Source organism: Neofelis nebulosa, chromosome 2 (genome assembly GCF_028018385.1).
Source record: "Neofelis nebulosa isolate mNeoNeb1 chromosome 2, mNeoNeb1.pri, whole genome shotgun sequence".
In the NCBI taxonomy this organism is placed as follows: domain Eukaryota; kingdom Metazoa; phylum Chordata; class Mammalia; order Carnivora; family Felidae; genus Neofelis; species Neofelis nebulosa.
Genome location: NC_080783.1, coordinates 169,902,547 through 169,921,978, shown reverse-complemented (window position 1 = coordinate 169,921,978; position 19,432 = coordinate 169,902,547). Strand labels below are relative to the sequence as shown.

At 44.0% G+C, this 19,432-nt stretch overlaps 1 protein-coding gene and 1 long non-coding RNA gene across 3 annotated transcripts in view; both read left to right on the top strand.

The window, feature by feature from the left end:
- The window catches only part of PGM1 (phosphoglucomutase 1), a 63,909-nt gene extending 54,624 nt beyond the window's left edge, over positions 1-9,285 (top strand). For both annotated transcript variants that reach the window (XM_058717141.1, XM_058717140.1), the window contains exons 8-11: positions 341-476; positions 4,018-4,201; positions 6,051-6,185; positions 8,642-9,285. In XM_058717141.1, the coding sequence (XP_058573124.1) occupies positions 341-476; positions 4,018-4,201; positions 6,051-6,185; positions 8,642-8,731 (545 nt within the window). In that variant the 3' untranslated portion in view covers positions 8,732-9,285. The remainder of the gene's footprint in view (positions 1-340; positions 477-4,017; positions 4,202-6,050; positions 6,186-8,641) is intronic.
- Positions 9,286-12,994: 3,709 nt separating this feature from the next.
- Positions 12,995-18,068, top strand: LOC131504625 (uncharacterized). Its single transcript, XR_009258080.1, has 2 exons — positions 12,995-13,501; positions 14,205-18,068. It is a non-coding gene; the product is annotated as an uncharacterized LOC131504625 (long non-coding RNA).
- The last annotated feature ends 1,364 nt before the right edge of the window (positions 18,069-19,432 follow it).

The following is a 19,432-nucleotide window of genomic DNA, read 5'->3' as shown; positions in this document are numbered from 1 at the left end:
CTACCAGACTTTTAATTATTGAATATCTATAATGGCCATGTTCTTCCATTATTTGTTTAAGATTTTTTTTTCTGCTCACATTCATACTTTATAAATGATACATCAAATTCTACCAACTATTCCACTGACATATTTATTGGCATTTGCTGTAAATATCTAAATTACTTTGGGAAGCATCATCTTCTTTTCAATATTATGTTACTTTGTTCAGTATGTATTCAAGTTCCTCAGTAAAGTTGTGTGACTGTTTTGGTTTGGTCTACATGTTTATTATTGAGTTCGTTCCCAAATGTTTTAGAGAAATCACGTTTCTCACAGCTGTTTGCTCTCCTCCCACCAGGTTCTGACCACATCCGTGAGAAAGATGGACTCTGGGCTGTCCTTGCTTGGCTCTCCATTCTAGCCACCCGCAAACAGAGTGTGGAGGACATTCTTAAAGATCACTGGCAAAAGTATGGCCGGAATTTCTTCACCAGGTAAGTCACAGCCTGGCTGGAGTACAGAGGTAGGGTGGGGAAGTGGGTGGAGAGAATTCTCATGTGTACAAATTTTTTCCTGTCTCAAGTGATAATAAAACCCTAGTTCATCCAGCCTCTGCAAATTGAAGGACTTTAAAATAATTCAGTCAGGGTCCAAAGAAATTACATCTTTTATGTTAGCCATAAAGAATGAGACTTAAAAAATTTAACATATTCAAAAGAATGTTTTCTAAGCCTTTTAAATGTACCTGCAGGTATGGGGTGCCTGGGTGGCTCAGACGGTTGAGCGTCTGACTCTTGATTTTGGCTCAGGTCATGATCCCAGTGTTATAGGATCGAGGCCTGTGTCAGGCTGTGTGCTGAGTGTGGAGCCTGCTTAAGTTTCTCTTTCTCCCCTCTGCCCCTCTCCCCTACTCATGCATGCTCTCTCTCTCGCTAAAGAGTTTTTAAAAATTTTTAAAAATTAAAAAAAATTTTAAATGTACCTGCAGGTAGACATGATAATTGCATTGAATTTGAATTCAGAAGAACGGATTAGAATTTTATTTCTGCCCCTTAGTGCATTGGGAAGTCACTTAGCCTCTCTCTAGCAGAAAACTGTACTCATTTCTTTCGTTTGTAGAAATGGAAATAACAGTCTGCCATTGAGTAGGTTAAATGAAATAGGAGTCAGAAAGTGTTTTATAAACTCTGGGGCACTCAAAGTATGGAAACTTTATTTTTCTGAAATTATGGAAACAATTATGCCTAGTCTAAATCAACTTTTCTGACTCATTAAAATAGGTCCCCAAAGGTTGCATACCTGTCAATACTTCTTTCATTGATTCAATAAATATTGACTGTGTACCTACTTTCCTCCAGGCACTGGGGATTCAGCAGTGAACAAAATACTTTGAATACTTAGTAATTCCTCTTTGCCATGCACACTTCTGTTTTTAAAAAGCATTAATTTTTTTTTTTTTTGAGTAGTGCTTTTCACTAATTCCAATTTGCCTTCCCCTGGTAAGTGTAAAAATCTAACAAAATTTTTCCTAGAATTTCTCATATTTCCTACATAGGAAATACGAGAAAAAGGAGAGTAGATGAATTGTTTATGTAAGAAATGCAAAGATGTAGTTTCTTTGGACCTCAGTTGCCTTTTCTATAAAATAGGTGAGTTAAATTGGAGAATTTATTTTTTTTTTTATTATTTTTTAATTTTTTTTTTTTTCAACGGTTTTTATTTATTTTTGGGACAGAGAGAGACAGAGCATGAACGGGGGAGGGGCAGAGAGAGAGGGAGACACAGAATCGGAAACAGGCTCCAGGCTCTGAGCCATCAGCCCAGAGCCTGACGCGGGGCTCGAACTCACGGACCGCGAGATCGTGACCTGGCTGAAGTCGGACGCTTAACCGACTGCGCCACCCAGGCGCCCCTAAATTGGAGAATTTAAAAAATATGTCACGGATTGAATAGTCCACGATCTCTGGATAGTCAGTAAGAATTTAACCTTAAGCAATTCAGCGTCCTTAATCAGAATCCCTTTATCAACTTTGGAGAAGTTCATTGCTGTCTTCCTAAAGTTATTTGTTTGAGGAAGGTATAAGCAATAGCTGTCACGTGGTATTGGAACAGTACCTGGAAACCAAGGCAAGAATCTCTACTTTCTAACAACCAGAAAAATGTGGTAATTCAGAATGGCAGTCATGAACTCTCTAGAGCCTAGAGTGTCATGTAGACAGGACCATCTCTGTTTTTGCTCTTCATGGTATCACCAAACACCTCACTTGTAGTGACACTGTCAATACGCTTTGAGTTTTTTTTTAATGTTTATTTATTTTTGAGAGAGACAGAGTATGAGCAGGGGAAGGGCAGAGAGAAAGGCAGACACAGAATCCAAAGCAGGCTCCAGGCTCTGAGCTGTCAGCACAGAGCCCGATGCAGGGCTCGAACCTATGAACTGCAAGATCATGACCTGAGCCAAAGTTGGACACTTAATGGCCTGAGCCACCCGGGTGCCCCTGTAAATATGCTTTGAATAAATAAATGGATGAGTTAACAAGTGAATAGTAGCCAGAGTGGAATAAGATTAGGAGGGTTTGTTTGGAGAAGGAAGGGGTCACTCTTGAACCAGTTAAAAGTCTCCATCTAAAAACCATTTTAACATATTTTTATCAATGTCAAATAATTGCTATATAAGTATTTCAAATAAAGTCCCTAGAACCTGCATTTATGGTTAACTAAGACTCCACTGTACCCTCATTTATTTAACAAAAGTGCCAGGCACCTCAGCTGCATTGTTTTGTATCAGCCTCACAGCCGTTCTTGATAAGGCAACTGAGATTCTCAGGGATGAAGCAACTTGCCCATAGCTGTACAGTTAGTAACCGATAGGGGCTAGATTCATTGCATGCTCTATGGCCAAAGCCCAGATTCTTTCCATTATACCCCTCTGTGCCTAGGATTTATAGAACACTTCCCTCAAACGCCCAAAGGTCACAGATGTAAAGCACAAACACCTGGCTGTAATTTCTTGCTGTTTATCATTTTAACTAGGGGAAAGAGCTGACTTCAAGATTAAGGAGACTCTTGTCCTTGATTCGTAGAATCTGGAGCCAGAACAGGTTGGCCTTAATTCCCCAGTATTTCTCATGTCTCAGAGGTGTCATCTTACACATATCATATTTGTTTCACTATCACAAATAAATATAGACTCTGCTGTCTTGAGCCTCTAAGAAATAACTCTCTCAAGAGGGTGTGTGCTACTAGGTCAAGAAAATCCACCTGTAAGAGTCTTTAACCTCATAAGAAAGAAGTTCAGAACAATTCTTGGAATAATAATAACAGTTATAGAATTTCTTTTGTGATTTTTTTTTTTTTTTTTTTTTTTGCTTTGACCCTTTTGTGTCCACACCAGGCCTCCTCTGTGGGGATGAAGCCAAAGCACTTTGGACCAGAATCCACCTTCACTGAAAGGACAGAGGTGTTTCAGATGTAAAGAGTTAGGGTTTGACTCCTTCCATCTGGTCAGTGAAAACTTGGCCTTACTTTAGGAAGCTCCTGTGGAGACTGGAACTCTCCTTGGCCAAAATCTCAGCAGCCTCAGGCAGGTCCCAGACTGGGAGCTGGCCCAGCATTTATCCCAAAGAAGCTCTAGGAGTTTGGAAGGGAAGTGCCTGAGTCATATGCTCCTTGATGCAGAGTTCTCTAGAGATAACATTGCATTTAATTCTACCTCCTCAGGATGTGGTGATTAAATGTTAGATAGAATCTCTCAAAAGCCTTTCTTTGAAGTCTGAGAGCTTATTCTGTACAAAAGCCAAGATGGGAGTCTTCTGCTTATTCAGAAGCTCCTAACCCTTTCCTGAAATCCTGCAAAGCCTTCCTTTCATCCCCGACCTGCTCCCTCCCCAGAGACGAACAAGGTCAGCCTTTTGCCAGCTTCTTCTGAAGTTAGGTGGTTTTGGGGGGACAGCCAAACAAATGATGAAGAAAGTGGTAATCTACTTAGTGTGATCTGAAGTCAGTCTGGGGCCCCGCCTTTGTGACTTCTTGCAGGTATGACTATGAGGAGGTGGAAGCTGAGGGTGCCAACAAAATGATGAAGGACTTGGAGGCCCTGATATCCGATCGCTCCTTCGTGGGGAAACAGTTCCCAGTGGGTGATAAAGTTTACACTGTGGAGAAAATTGACAACTTTGAATACAGTGATCCAGTGGATGGAAGCATTTCAAGGAATCAGGTAGGAGCAGATTTATGTGAACTGGGGGAGAGGCCTCAGAGCCTCATCTATGAAATCTCACGAGAAAAAGGAAAAAAGCCCCTCGATCATTTCTCCTTTGCTGCCTTGTTTTCCTGGGTTTGACAGTTCTCTGCTGGGTCACACACAACATGCAAACATATTCGTAGGGAAATGGGTTTTGCCCTGGTTCTATGCGCTTCCCTATGCCCTCCTCCTGGGATTCTTAGCCTCAGCTCCAGAGGGATTTTTACAGCCTCCAGAATCCCACGTAAGGCATTGTGTTGAAGGCATGTGCAGAAAGAAGCTCTAGAATCTAAAGGTGAAAAGGTGAACAACTGCCTTAGGTATCAATCCCTTTTTCTCTCAAGAGATGATAGCACAGTGCCAGCCGCAAGAGTGTCGTTATCATAGACGTTCCTATGGTATGTTCTAGTTTCTAAAAAAAGAAGAAAAAAAAAATGACGAGGCATTCCAGACTTAGAAATGTTAACTATTACTACCCATAGCATGTGACACGCAGCCAACCCTAACACAGCAGTGCTCATCGAGATGATCACAGTTGAGAACCTGGGCTGTGTCTGGATGGAGACAGAGCTGTTAGGGTTTCCCTCAGTGGGTGCCAGGGACCCAAGGCTGCAGGCTAGGTCAGCCCTTCTCAAGGCTTCTCACAAACACTTAGGGCCTGGGGTCCTGTTTCCTCTGGTTCTACTATTGTCACAGGATGGACTTCCCACTAATAATTGAGAAGCAGAGATAATAAAGGAGGTGGACATTCTGTTACAGCTCCCCAGTTTGCTTTTTCCTGACAGACCCAGATTTTTGGCCTGGTCCTTGTCAAGGCATCTGACAGCTTTGAAGGAGATGCACTGCAGGATTGATTTAGTGCCTTTCTGGAGAGCAGATAGTGGATGGGTGGATGGAGCATGGTCACAGTGGCCCTCAGTGCCAGGGGTCTCCCATCCTTAAAATATGAGCACAGTGGGCTTTCTTCCCTATGCCTTTTCAGCCCCTGTGAGAACTCTGGGTCCAGTATGGGAGAATGACAGGCTCACAAAGACTAGAGAGTTCTCAGATAGCTGTCTTGCCAAACCTTCCTACCTGTCGCCACAGAGGATCTACCCGAGTCTTCAACCTCAGGTCCCCTGAAGCAAGAAGATTGTTGAGGACGAGAGACACTGCCAGGGCGGGGAAAGAGGGCAGCAGGGGGTCAGGGACTTGGCTCTGGCATGGTGCCAACATGGACCGGGCTTTGAGTCCTCAGTCATGGGTGGGGAGATTGATCACAGGATCCTGCTTGATAGGTTGGGAGGAGCCGGCTTCTGCCATCTGGGCCTCCTGTTCTCTCTTTGAGATTCTCCATCAGTATTTTGCAAAGAGTTCTTCCTCTCATCTGTCTGGAATCTCATCTGCTCTGGTTTCAGCCCATTCTGTCCATGTTTTCCTCCTGATCTGGGGATCAGATTTCTGCATCTAGTGGCTTATTTGTTTACTTATTTATCAGGCTTCAAACTGGAATGGTTAGTCCATAAATTACAGGGAAGTGGGGAGAGGTGGAGAGGGCAGGCCTGTGTCATCCAGCATCCCTGCGCCCCGGGTCAGATCTCCCACTGATCCTGGGAATGCTTCTACCCCCCACCCCTGATGAGCTCAGCCCCCTTTGGCTGGATGCAGTGACAGGCTGACCAAGGCAGACTCACGGGGCTTAGCTGCTGCCATTTATCAAGAATCTAACCCTCCAATTGATCACGAATGGGTGAAATTAGATCTCCAAAATGAACCCCTTGTAATTTGCCAGCCTTCAGTTTCCCTTCCAGCATGTGGGGAAGACATCTCTGCTTTTCTTCTCCAGGGCTTGCGGCTCATTTTTGCAGATGGTTCTCGCATCATCTTTCGACTGAGCGGCACTGGGAGTGCAGGGGCCACCGTTCGACTATATATCGACAGTTATGAGAAGGACATTGCCAAGATCTACCAGGACCCCCAGGTAATGCCCAAGCCTTGTGCCCAGGCTACTTCTTTCTGTTGGAGGGAATGATAGAGGTTGCGCTGAGTCTGTGTCATCACAACCCATTTCTCAAATGACCAAACACGTGTGCTCACTTTTCTCCATGTCTCCTTCAGTACATCCTAACAGCAGTCCTAGCTAACAGTTACGTCAGTACTTTCTATTTGCCATGCTCTGTTCTAAACCCATTACCCAACTGGATTGATTCATTTAAGTCTCAAATGAGGTAGACGCTATTATTACCCCTACTACAGATAAAGAAACAGGCAGAGAAAGGTTAAGTGGCAGTTAATAGGGTTACATGCCCAGTAAGCAGCAGATTCAGGACAACTAATCTTCAAATCAGCCCCTCCTCCAATGTTCTGATCTGTCACTGGTCATTTGCCACTTTGCTTGGTCTCATTGCCTGTTCTGGCAGAGCACACGCTAGGTGGTGGGGCAGACAGTTTCATGACCCAGAAATAAAGGTCTTTATGGAAGAACCTGCAGACTTGCAGCCTGGTGGTTTGGGCTCCCAGCCCTACCTGAAGAGTCTCCAGAAGTATGTCAGAGTGAGGAGGGACTCTGGGGCCAGGGGTGGGGCAGAGAACTTGGAGGACAGCCACCCAAGGGGAGGAGCCAAGCGGGGGGCGGGGGGGGGCACTGGCACACAGGGGACTTTCACCTCATTTGTTCCTCATGCACTGGTCTTGACAAATGCTCCCCCAACCAGAGTTCCATAGCCAAAATTTTTAGGAAGTGCTGTGGTACATTAAGCCCTTCCTTACATAATACACAGTGTGCCTTAAGGGCTCTGAGAAAGCTTATGGTGAAGACACCTGTTTAAGTGGCATCTCACCATGCTTATTTTTCCACAAAGCCTTTTTTCCTCTGACACCTAATTAAAATCCTAGGAAGCTCATTTGGAAAACCTTGGCATAGCGGTTTTGAGCATAAGTTTTGGAGTTAGAAAGATCTTGTTTTAAATTCAGTTCCTGCCGCCTGAGTAGCTGTGTGTCTGTGGGCAAGTCATTTCAGTGCTCTGAGCTTTGGTTTCCTGGTAGAATCCTACCTGCCTCATAGGGTCATTATAGTGATTTAAGGAGGTGAGGGATGCAAAATTATAAATACTGTGCCTGGCACATAGGATCAGCTTTTGAGAAACCGTGGCTCTGATAGTTGTTGTTATTACAAAAGGAGGGAGGTGAGAGGATGCTTCACTTTTATATTTTTTACAGTGGCCAGACTCCAGTTTCAATCACTGCCAGATCTCTGTTGTGCTATAGGTATCCCTAAAACTTAACAGAGGCAATGGTGTCTGTATTGTAGACCCACAGAATGACAGAGCAAAAGGAAAGGAAGAAGGAAATTGTTTTCTTTGTCTTAATACCTGGCACATGGTCGGTACAAAGAATGAATGAAAGATCAGTTTGTTTGAACCATAGTCTTCAGGGGGTAGGAGGGAAGTGGGAGGGAGGTGGGAGGCTCTGAAGGGTATAAGGTGCTCACAATACCTAGGTGTACCACTGTTCCAGCCAGAAGATGCCTTCCTTAATCTGGAGCTGCTGGGCATCAGCCTCAACACTTTCTGGGACTGTGGGAGCCCCAGGGGGAATGGCAAGTAGTGTGGTCAGCATGTGAAGTTGCTTCTGTTGCCTTCACCCAGGAATAATGAGTTGGTGGAAATTAAGATTAGGGAAAGCAACAGTAGGCAGTAGGAAATGAACTACTGTTGGCTCTGCCCTTGAGTCATTTGATGAAATCGCTTCATCTTTTTGGATATCAGTTTCCTCATCTGTAAAATGGGCAGTTTAGCTAGATAAATATATTTTTTAATTTAAAAAATATTGAATAATATTTATATTTATAAATAATATTTATAAGATATTTATATTATTCTGTAACAGTAAAATTCTCTTCTCCCTCTGCCACCCACCCCCCCCACAAGTGAGAGGTAGATGGGAGGGTAGTGTTGTTGCATTTTGAAAAGATCTCTTTGGGTACAGTGTAGGAAACAAATTAGAGGATGCAGAAATGGAAGCAGAAGCACCATTGTTCCAGGTAAGAAAGAGAACATTGATTTAGAAAGATCTGTGGCCCTGGGAGAGGTGGAGAGAAATGGCGGCCATTGAAAGATACTTAGAAGGTAAAAGTCACATAGGCTTCCTGATAGATTGGAGAAGGGGAATGTGGGAGAAGAAGGGGTCAAGAGTAACTCTTAGCTGTTCATTGGCTTTATTTGATGGACTGTGGTGTTAAGTCATTGAGATAGGGATGCTGGAAGCAGGTTTTAGGGGAAAGACACATCTTTGTGCTTAGACTTGCAGAGTCTTTGGGATGTGGGAGTAGGGAGTAGGCCGTCAGACTTGTGGGTCTTGGAGGTAATCTGAGGGCTGGAGCTATGGATCTGTGTCTAGAGAAAGTAATGGAAAAGGTTCTCCTTGTGTCTCCCTCAGGTCATGTTGGCTCCCCTTATTTCCATTGCCCTGAAGGTGTCCCAACTCCAAGAAAGGACGGGACGCACTGCACCCACTGTTATCACCTAAGAAGACAGGCCAGATGCGGTACGTCCCTCCACCCCGGACCCTCCAAGTCATCTGATTGAAGAGCATGGACAGAAGCAAAGCGTATTCACCCAGGCTTTTTAGGATTCGTTTTTTCCACTAACCAGTTGTTGATGAATGGCACATTAGTGCGACACTGCCATTTGTGGGAAAGAGGAAAAGAGGACCCAGGGGCTTATGCTAATGCCACCTCCTTTTTGTGCCCTTAGGCCCTGCTGCCGTGTGGGTATTTGTCTCCCTAGCACCAGCTTCTGTTGACTACAATGTGAGATGGAGGTTGAGCATCAGCTAGTGAGGCCATTTCTCATCCTTAGGATGTACCAACGACAGGACACTGCAGCTTTTGTTCTCTTCCGTGAATTCTTTCCCCATTAACTGTTTACATGTGATCCAGCAAAATGCAATTTCTGGTGCCTTCTCTCCAGTCAGTTCTTTCCTCAGAGTGAGACGTACTTGTCTACAGATTTCTGCCGTGGTTTGCAACATAGTCCCAGTCACACAAATATTTTGGGATATTAAAGCAAAATAAGCTACTCTTTCTTGATGTCTTTTTTTTTTCTTAACAGCAAAATGCTCTTTCAATTTCAGAAAGAAAATAGATTTCTTTTTAAAAATTTTTTTAAAGTTTTTTTTTTTAATGTTTGTTTATTTTTGAGAGAGGGACAGAATGCCAACGGGGGAGGGGCAGAGAAAGAGGGAGACACAGAATCCGAAGCAGGCTCCAGGCTCTGAGCTGTCAGCACAGAGCCCGAGGCAGGTCTCGAACTCACAAGCTGCGAGATCATGACCTGAGCCAAAGTTGGACGCTCAACTGACTGAGCCACCCAGGTGCCCCAATAGATTTCTTTTTTAAAGGAAGGTGTTGTATTTTGTTTTGATGTCCTAGCTAGAAAACAAAATATTCTGTGTGCTATATTTGAAATCCTTGAAATGCTCGAAAACTGGAATTTCAGATCTTAGCAGGGTCCACTGAGCCCTGGATCCATCGGAAGTGGGTAAAATAAACTTGACATGGTTAATTTGGATGAAGGAAAGCAAGATTTTCAGGAGATCTTAAATTTTTTTTTTTAAACGTTTTATTTATTTTTGAGACAGGGAGAGACAGAGCATGAAGAGGGGAACGTCAGAGAGAGGGAGACACAAAATCCGAAACAGGCTCCAGGCTCTGAGCTGTCAGCACAGAGCCTGATTCGAGGCTTGAACTCACAGACCGAGAGATCACGACCTGAGGTGAAGTCGGCCGCTCAACCGACTGAGCCACCCAGGCTTCCCTTCAGGAGATCTTAAATAGCAAAGCACTGCCGTGTGCTTTATGGTGTTGAGATGCCGTAATGGCTATTGAGGGGCTCGAAGTAGAGCTCTCAGAATACGTCAGTAGGATTACTGGCATTTGGCTGGATATTTTAAGCCCACTGGCATCTTCCTCATCTTAAAACACATATATTTAATCCATAAGTAAAATGTGATAGTTAAAAGCATAGGCTTGGGAGCCCGCAGACCTGAGTTTGAATCCCACTGGAGACTTTGAGTCACTTTTGAATATCATTCTCCGTATCTTTAAAATTAGGATGAAGGGGCGCCTGGCTGGCTCAGTTGGTAGAGTTGCGACTCTTGATCTCAGTGTGGTGAGTTCAAGCTGTACATTGGGCGTCGAACCTACTTCAAAAAATTATTAAAAAAAAATTGTTGAGATGAAAGTGGTTCCAACTTTATAGGGTCATTGAGAACATTCAGTGAGTGGACCTGGGAAAAGCAGTGGGCACTTTATCTAGTTCATGGTAAGTTGTCCAGCAAGTGGGAACTGGGATTACGCTTATACTATTGTTTCTAGATTATTAAGTATCAGAAAAACAAAAGTCGTAACACTAATACTTGTGATGCATTTATGCTTTGCAGGGCATTTCCACAAAGTCACCTTACCATACAGACTATTCCAGAGAGGCAGCCCAGCTCTGCACCCCTCCCCGACCCAGAGTGGACTCCCTCTGTTCCAGGTGACAGGGTCTCCATCTGGGGTGAGATTTCCAGTGTTGCCATTTAGCAACAGGGTCTAGTCCAGCAGATGGAACTGAGCTTTCACCCAGATGTGAGGAAGAGGAGTATTTGTCGAACAAATGCCAGCCATTATTCTGAGTATTTTGTGTATATTTTTTTACATGCTGCCAATCACTCTATGAGGTAGATGCTCTGGATATCCCCATTTTACAGATGAAGTCTAGTTACTTGCCCAATGTCTCACTGCTGGATGGCAGTGACATGCCCCCAGTCCGTGAAGCTCAGCCCTGCCTGGTTTGCCAGTGTTTTGTATTGCCCCTTCTATTGACTTGCTGCTTCTAACAGGTGAAAGAAAGGTTTTTTGCACTTGCACAAATGCCCCTGTATTTTATTTATTAAAGGGTCATACCGTGAGCGTTCAGTGCCAGAAAGTTTGTTTTGCCATTGTTGTCTTCGCCCTCCCTTTGGCCCTGGGATCTTGATACTTGGGTATATTAGTCAGCCAGGAGATATGTATTGACCCACATTGAGTGTGAGATGCCATGGGAAGGGAGGAATGTGTGACACACAGTTGCTACGCTCCAGCTGCCTGTGAGACTAGCAAAGGGAATGAAGTCAGCACAAGTAGAAGACTGAACAGGATAAATGCCTTACGAGTTGTGTAGGCAATACCTGATGTTAGACTCCAGATTTTCTGAGCACCTGTTCAGTTTCAGATGTTGGGCTACAAGCTTTCCAGTAACCCTGCAAGCAAGACGTTATTATTCCGGTTCTAGAATTCAGATAACTGAAGCAGAACAGAAGCTCAAGTCATTTGCCCCTGGTTTCCAGCTACATGTGATGGAAGTGGAATTTTGACCAGGAATCTCATTTACTTTCCATGACCTTTTTTCTGCCTCTCCATCTGTTGAATCAGCTGCAGACACTCCCAGGTCTGGGCCCCTAGAATGGCTTTATAAATTTCCTCCTCATCCCTGATCATAATTCAGCTGTTTTCCCTGACCCCACGTGGCTACGGGTTTGGGAGTTAAAAGCTCAGGGGAGGAAGAAGGAGGTGACTGGAGCCATGGAGCAGTGGGGGTGAGCATGGGTGAGGGCCACCTTTCCTCCCTCTGTGGCTTCCAGAGAGACACCCCAACACATGTGCCCACCAGGAATGCTGGGGGGTGGGACCCTGAGAGGCTGGCCAGCGGCCTGCTGCCAAGCTTCCCCGCCTGCCAGGATTGATGTGGTCTGTGAGTCAGGCCTTTTTTCTCTGGGGTGTGGTGAGGATTACAGTGAGAAAATTGGGTTAGAACTGTTTGGGGCTGAACTCTGAAATTACACTTTCCCCCTCCCTCTTGACATTTCTGCTTTCACTTTGGAGAAGCAGATTTCAGGTCAGGGATGTTCCCCAGGTCCAGAAAATGGCCAGGCATACAGGGGATGGGCCTTGCCTCAGAGAATGAAAACAAAGGCTAAGCTCACTGTGTTTCGGGGGAGGCCAGGCCTTGGGGCCTTGGTCCTTCTGCTTCCTCTGCCTCGGAGTTCATCCATGCTGCATTCTTCTGCGTTTCTTGTTCATCTACTAGACAAATATTGGCCTTACTGTGTAAGAATCCTTTAGAAAACATATTACAAAGTGTAGGAGACATACCCCTCATGTTTTCATGTTCTGAACTCCCAGCAAGAGTAATGATGTGAGTAATGTCAACCGTTATGCTTGGAGTCACTGCATCTCGCCTGAATTACAGTGGAGATTCCCTCATGGCCTCTGGCCTTCATTCTTGCCCCTTCTGATCCATTCCCCTCGCCATCAGCTAAGTGCTCTTTCAAATGTAAAGTCCAAGTGCCTGTGTGTGTCACCAATAAGGCCAGGCGTCCTGCCTGTGGCCTACCCCACCAACTCCTTGTCCTCTGCTCTCGGCCTTATGGCTGGTACTTCAGCCGTATAGAACCACCCGTGGTTCTCTGGAAGTCCTGTGCTCTGATGGCTCCATGTCTCTGTAGCTGCTCTTCGGTCTGCCTGCATCCCTTTTCCCCTCCATCCTACCCTCCACGATATCCCCCCAACTCCTGCTTGTTCCTTAGATACTGTCTTCTCCAAGAACCTTTCCCTGAGCCTCCAAAGTCTGGTTTGAGCACTTTTTCAGGTATTCCTGTAGAACCCTCCTCATAGCACTTACCATGCCGTATATTAATAGCCTGTTTACTTTCCATTTCTCCCACTGCCCTGCAAGCTCCTGGGGACTGGCTTTTCGTCAGTATGCCCACGACATAGTAAAAGTTCAGTGAACAGTTTCTGGAAAGAGTGAATGGAATCTAGTCGCGTGGCAGAATGCGACTTTTGCTGTGACCCCCCTGTGTCCACCCAGCCCGTGGAGTACGAGTAGCTTCATTTTGCAGGTGACAAGTTAGTTGACCAACTTTCACAGCTTGTGAATGTTCTTCTAACCAAGAAATCTTTCATAATAAAGCATTAGAGGTTGAAAGGGAAACAGCACCCAGGCCAGAGGGTCAGGGTGGCTACTGGCAGCAGATGGGAGATACACGTGTCATGGTCACTTTGAGTAAAACTTAATTTGAATGTTAAAAAGTATTTTATCTCTCCTTGCTACAAACGTTAATTGGGGGTATAGTTGGGGAAGAGTTCTACCAAATTAGCCTGAATATAGAAAGGAGTTATTTTTCTTCAAGGAGTAGAGTCAACAAAGGCAGCCCCAGGCCCTGAAGACCGCCTCTGAGCAGATTCACAGAAAGAAAGCCATGACAGGCAAGGTGGGTACACCAGCCCCGGGCCTCACACCATTGGCACACACAGCATGTACCTGGGGAAGAGTGAGAGGCTCTTCTTGGTTCCTATTATGAGAGCAAGACACATTCTTACGGTTTGGCATGTCATTACACAAAAGGAGTGAGGTCACTGCCAGCAAGACTGTGTCTCATGTCTGTCTGCTTGTGCTGGGGACCTTTTGAGGGCTTTGGTTTGGTTTTTCACCACATGTAGACTCTACCTAGATCTATTAAGCTGGATTTGTGGGTGTGGGCTAATAACTATTTTCCAAAAAGCTTGTCTTCTGTGATTCAGAGGGCTGCTGTCCAGCCGACAGAAAAGCCAGTTAAGAGTAGCGATCTGTTTGCTTTTCACGACAGTGTTATTTTGTAAAAGTTCTGTCTCCGTTCTTTTCTGACTTCATTTTTCGTACTGTGATTAAAAGGGCTATTATTATCCCAGATAAAGAGATGGAAGCTCTGGGAGCTTACAGGGCCTTACAGAGTCTCACAAACACGACAAGGGAGAAGGCAGACCTGCCATGTCCATCCTTTGGGTGTTTGGGATTCTTTTTCCAGTTTACCATTGTTGCATAACAAAGCATCCCAAAATCTAGTGGCGGTAAACTTTTGCACAATCTTACTATGCTCATGGATTCTGTGGGTCAGGAAATCAGGGCACTGTGGAAAAAGCTTGTCTGATCTGCAGTGTCTGGACCCTCACTGAGAAGACTGGAACAGCTGGGGAATAACTCACATGCCCAGGGGATGGCATCATCTGGAGGCTCCCAGACACTGGGAACTATTGACTGCTTCTCCGGCTCATGACTTCTTTAACTGTGAGTTTCTCACAGCATGGCGCTAGCTTCTAAAAGGGAGCTTCCCAAGAGCAAGTGTACTGAGAAAGTCAGGCAGAAGCTATATTTTCCTTTCCCACCTGGCTGTGAAAGACATGTAGCATCACTTCTGCTATATCCTACTGGTTGTGACCAACTCGGGCCAGCCCAGATTCAAGGGCAGGGGAGTTACATCCTACCTATTCTTGCGGGGGGTGGGGGTGGCAAGGTCATTTACAGCAGAACATGTGCAACAGGAGCTCTTGTAGGCATCTTTGGAAAATACAATCTGTCACAATTTTCAGATTTTCTTCCAGTGAATATACCATTCTGAGTCATGTGAGTATGAAAATGAGTTTAATTTAGAAATTATTGTCACCAGGAGCATCCATCACTTACCTGAGTATAGACACGTGTTACCATCTCACATTCTGATACCCATGGAAGACATGACAAATTGATTGCAGCACCGTTCCTACTAAACTCAGGGCTCCAGATACCATCTCACGTTCCCATACCCCTGACAGACATGACAAATTGATTGCAGCACTGATTCTACTAAGCTCAGGGCTCCAGATACCATCTCATGTTCCTATACCCCTGACAGACATGACAAATTGATTGCAGCACCATTCCTACTAAGCTCAGGGCTCCAGATACCATCTCACGTTCCCATACCCATGACAGACATGACAAATTGATTGCAGCACTGATTCTACTAAGCTCAGGGCTCCAGAAAACTCAACACAATACACTAGACAAGAAATAGTCAGAAACCACAACTGCACTGTGTGTTAACTAAAGTTTAAATTTAAAGGGGGAAAATTACTGAAAAATATTAATCACTTCAGTGGGGATATGAATGAAAACTTATTTGCTACTTGGGAATCTTCTTACTTTCTTACCTTTACAATGTTTAACAAACACTTCACCTAGGGTGTGGAAGCCTACAGAACAGCCGGTCTGTAAATTGATGAAAAATATGTTCACAATATGGAGAAAATTAGTGATTACTGTTAAATGAGATAAATCACAATTGATTTCAGAAACAGCCTAAACCATACTAATAAAATAATTTTAGTGGTATTTTTAAACTAAGAAGTGGACTAGAGGTTGATTTCACTATCTTAAGGTCATGGTCCCAGCTTTTTTCTGCATTTTGACTCTTCCCATCTGCCACTTTGCTGCCTTGGCTGTAACAGTCCCTCATATGTGACTTCATGAATTCTAAAGTTTGTATAGCACTTTTCCAAGCACTTCAACTCACTGTCTCATTTAATCTTCACAGCTGTGCTGTGTAACAGATTTGCAGTGAACACGACATTTAGCAATCAGATTCTTTGTCCCAAATCATACAGATTACTACTACAAATAACGTATATTGATCACCTTTTAGGTACCAGATACCTTTAATCACTTTATATACACCTTGTCATTTAATCCTTATCCCTACCTGAAAGATGGGAATTATTAGCTCCGTCTTACAAATGAGCAAATGGAGACTGTATGAGATTAAGTAATTTGCCTGAGTTTGAAATTAGCAAGTGGTAGAACTGAGATTTGAACCTGAGTTGATCAGACTATAAAGTCCAGGTAAAACCTAGAGCTAGAACCAAGGCCTTGGTTATTTCCATTGAAAAATAAATTTATTTTTTCAGATTATTATTTTTTTTTTAATGATGGTTTGGGCAAGATAAACTGATAATAAAATTTTATTACACTTTGATAATAATGTTTTCTACTGATCGATGGCAGTGGTAGAGACACATATATGCACAACTTATAGTTGGAAAGAGGTCAATGCCCAAGTTCAGGGGTCTTAAGTGTCCTCAGTAGATCACCCCTTGCGATGTGGTTGATTTATGGAAGAAAGACTCGGGAGCTTGCCACATCTCCACATCTCCCTGAATCAGTCTGGTACTGGTTATTCTGTGGGGAAAGTGCTTGGCATCGTAAGAACAGCTCCTCTCAGAACCCCTGAATTCAGGTTTATGTTCCTGTCTGTATGCTCAAGGCAGATTTTCTTTTCTATCATTTAGCAATTTCCAGAGAAAAAAGGATTACCTTCAAAATGACTCTTTGGTGGTGGGGGTGGGGGGAATAGGTGGGAAGAGGACCTCTGACAACAGTGACCAGGGATTCCCGCTCCTGGGTCCAGTATGACTCTGAACCAGAGTGGCCCATGGTGAGTATTTGTGGAATAATGATTCTCACCACCCTCACTCCTGTTCTGCAGTGAAAGAATATCCTGACTTCCATAGCAAGGGGACAATGTTCAGCCCAGCTAGCTCCTCCCCAGCCTCCCTTTCCAGGTTTATCTCCAATTACAATCCATTTCTTCATCCTCCCATCTTCATAGTTTCCCAAATATCTCATATTTTTCCACATTGGCCCGACTTTGCACACGCTGTTACATCTGTTGGGAAATTTTTCCTTATTGTACCCCAGTGTGGTCTGCTGTGCCTCATTCCTCTTCTAAGAGAAACCAGCTTCTGATGGGGGAGAGGGTACGACCACACTTTGTACCATGAGCCACCATCACATTTCCTGGCCACAGCTGATTAGACCAGGGGTGAGCACCTGACTCAAGGGCAGCCAATCCTCGAGTCAGCAACCTATCACATGACCTGTGGCTTGGTTCAAAAGGATGAGCTAGAGTAATCAGGATTTCTATTGAGAATTTGAGGTAAGAAAAGAACAAATTTGCTTTATCTGCCTAGCCAGGAGTAAGTCTCTTCTGGGTGACCACAATACTTCATACCTCCTTACAGTAATGTCTCAGCGAGAAAAATGGTGTCTTGCATTGTATTCCCAAAGTCTGGTTCAATGCCTGGTGCATGGAAGAGACTCGGTAAATATGTAGTGAGTCCATAAACTCAAGCAAGAAAAATTCACATTTCTTTATTACCTCAGTGCAATTTAAATCTGGCTCTGACCCTTATTTCAGTAGGCTGCCAGGATTTTTTGCACACTTTTCATGTAATTTTTATTCCCTTTTTCTACATGAAAAAGCAGAGGTGCAGAGAGTTTAGGTAATTTGCTTGAGGTCACAGTTGTAATAAGTGACACATCTCAGCTAAAACATAGTAAGTCAAGTCCTTGCTTTTCATCACTACCTCTCAGATTTCATCTCCATCATTGTGATGCACCGATGAATGAATAAAATGCTCTGTGGACCTAAGACTCCTTGCCACCATCAGTTGGTCCCTCTCTTTCTCATGTTTCTTCAGCACTTATTTCATTCATATTTAATCTATCCACACCTTTTGCAGAGAACTTCCTGCAGTGTAATAATTAGAGCTAACAATAGGTACTTGCCTTATGCTACTTTCTGTCCCAGGGAATATAAGAGAAAAATTGACTAAATATGGTTGAAAATTTCATATTTTGAAATACTAATTCAAGGTGCTGTTAGTTCAAGAAGGCATTATTTTTTAAAGCCCAGATGCTTTCCTCCTTTTGAAAAATTTAACTTCAGAGTAAAATTTTCCAGATCATCAGGTCAAGCCTTTGCTTGCTTTTCTTTGGAAGTTAGAGCTTAAGTTATGGAGTGGTATAGGTTTCAAAGCTCTGGATATTTCCCATTAGATCACGTTAAGTGCGATGTGACATACTAAGCAATATGTTTATAAAAGTTTTTTTTTTTTTCTTTAAATGGATCTTACTCTTGTCATTCTCTGCTTGGCGATTTGGAAGTTTTTTGTAATACGGCACATTAAAATCACACTGGTAAAGAGTCTTCTGGTCCCAAATGGTGATGTAAGAAGACCCTGGGGGGACAGGAAAAAAACCATGGTTTAAAATGGCAACTAGAATATAAAGGTACCATCCTTAGAACCCAAAAGCCAAGGAGCTGCTAGAACTCTCTCTTGGTCAGAGGGGCTGGCAAGTGCCATGGTTTACATTCCCTTTGACCTTGATAGATGGGAGTAGGGACTGGGCACAATTGCCAGCCTGCTTCCTCAGGATACCTCTTTAGTGTATAGCTCTAGCCATCTTGCCAAAGTGACACAGCTGCAAAGAACCCTGAACATTCCAGACCAACACCATTTCAGCTCCAGACAGCTTTCTAGGGTGTCTCTGGAGTGGAGTGCTCCAGGTTAATGCTTGCTTCAACTCCAGCTGCCTCACCAGGGCACCCCCTGTGTAGAGTACCCTAGGAACCCCCAGCCATTCCTGGCTCGGTTCCAGCGGTCCTGTTAGGTGCCCCCTGCATGGAACCCCCTGGGGTATCTCACTGCACTTACTTAAGCTTCAGCTCTCCTGCCAAGACACTCTTTCTACTGAAAGCCCTGAGACCACTTCAGGCACACCCCCACTAAAGCCCCAGCTATCCCACCAGGGCAGCCCCACATGGAGTGTCGTAGAACTCCCAGCCCACTCCAGCCACAGCTCCAGCCACCAGGCTTACACAGTCTACACTGGGGGTGACCATACACAAGACCATTCATTCAAGGTTATGAGAAGTAGCAGTTCTGCCTAATTCATAGAAACAAACACAGAAAGTCAAGCAAAATGAGGAGACAGAGGAATATTTTCCAAAGAACAAGACAAAACCTCAGAAAAGAAAAAGAACTAGATGAAACTGAGATAAGCAATATACCTGATGAAGAGTTTAAAGTAATGATCATAAAGATACTCATTGGGCTGGAGAGAGGAGTGGAAGAACCCAATGAGAACTTCAACAAAGAGAAAATATAAAAAAACATCAATCAGAGTTAAAGAATACAATAACTGAAATGAGAAGTACACTAGAGGGAATCAGTAGTAGATTATGGATACAGAAGCATGGATCAGTGATGTGGAAGACAGGGTTGGTGGAAAGTACACAAGCTGAGCAGCAAACGAATAAAGGAATTTTTAAAAATGAGGATGGGTCAGGGATCTCTTGGACAATGTTGAGCAAACAAACATTCATATTATAGGGGTCCCAGAAGGAGAAGAGAAAGAGAAAGGGGCAGAAAACATATTTGAAGACATAATAGCTGAAAACTTCCCTAAGCTGGGAAAGGAAACAGACATCCAGATGAACCCATGGAGGCTCACACCGTGACACCCAATAATTAAAGTGTCAAAGGTTAAAGATAAAGAGAATTTTAAA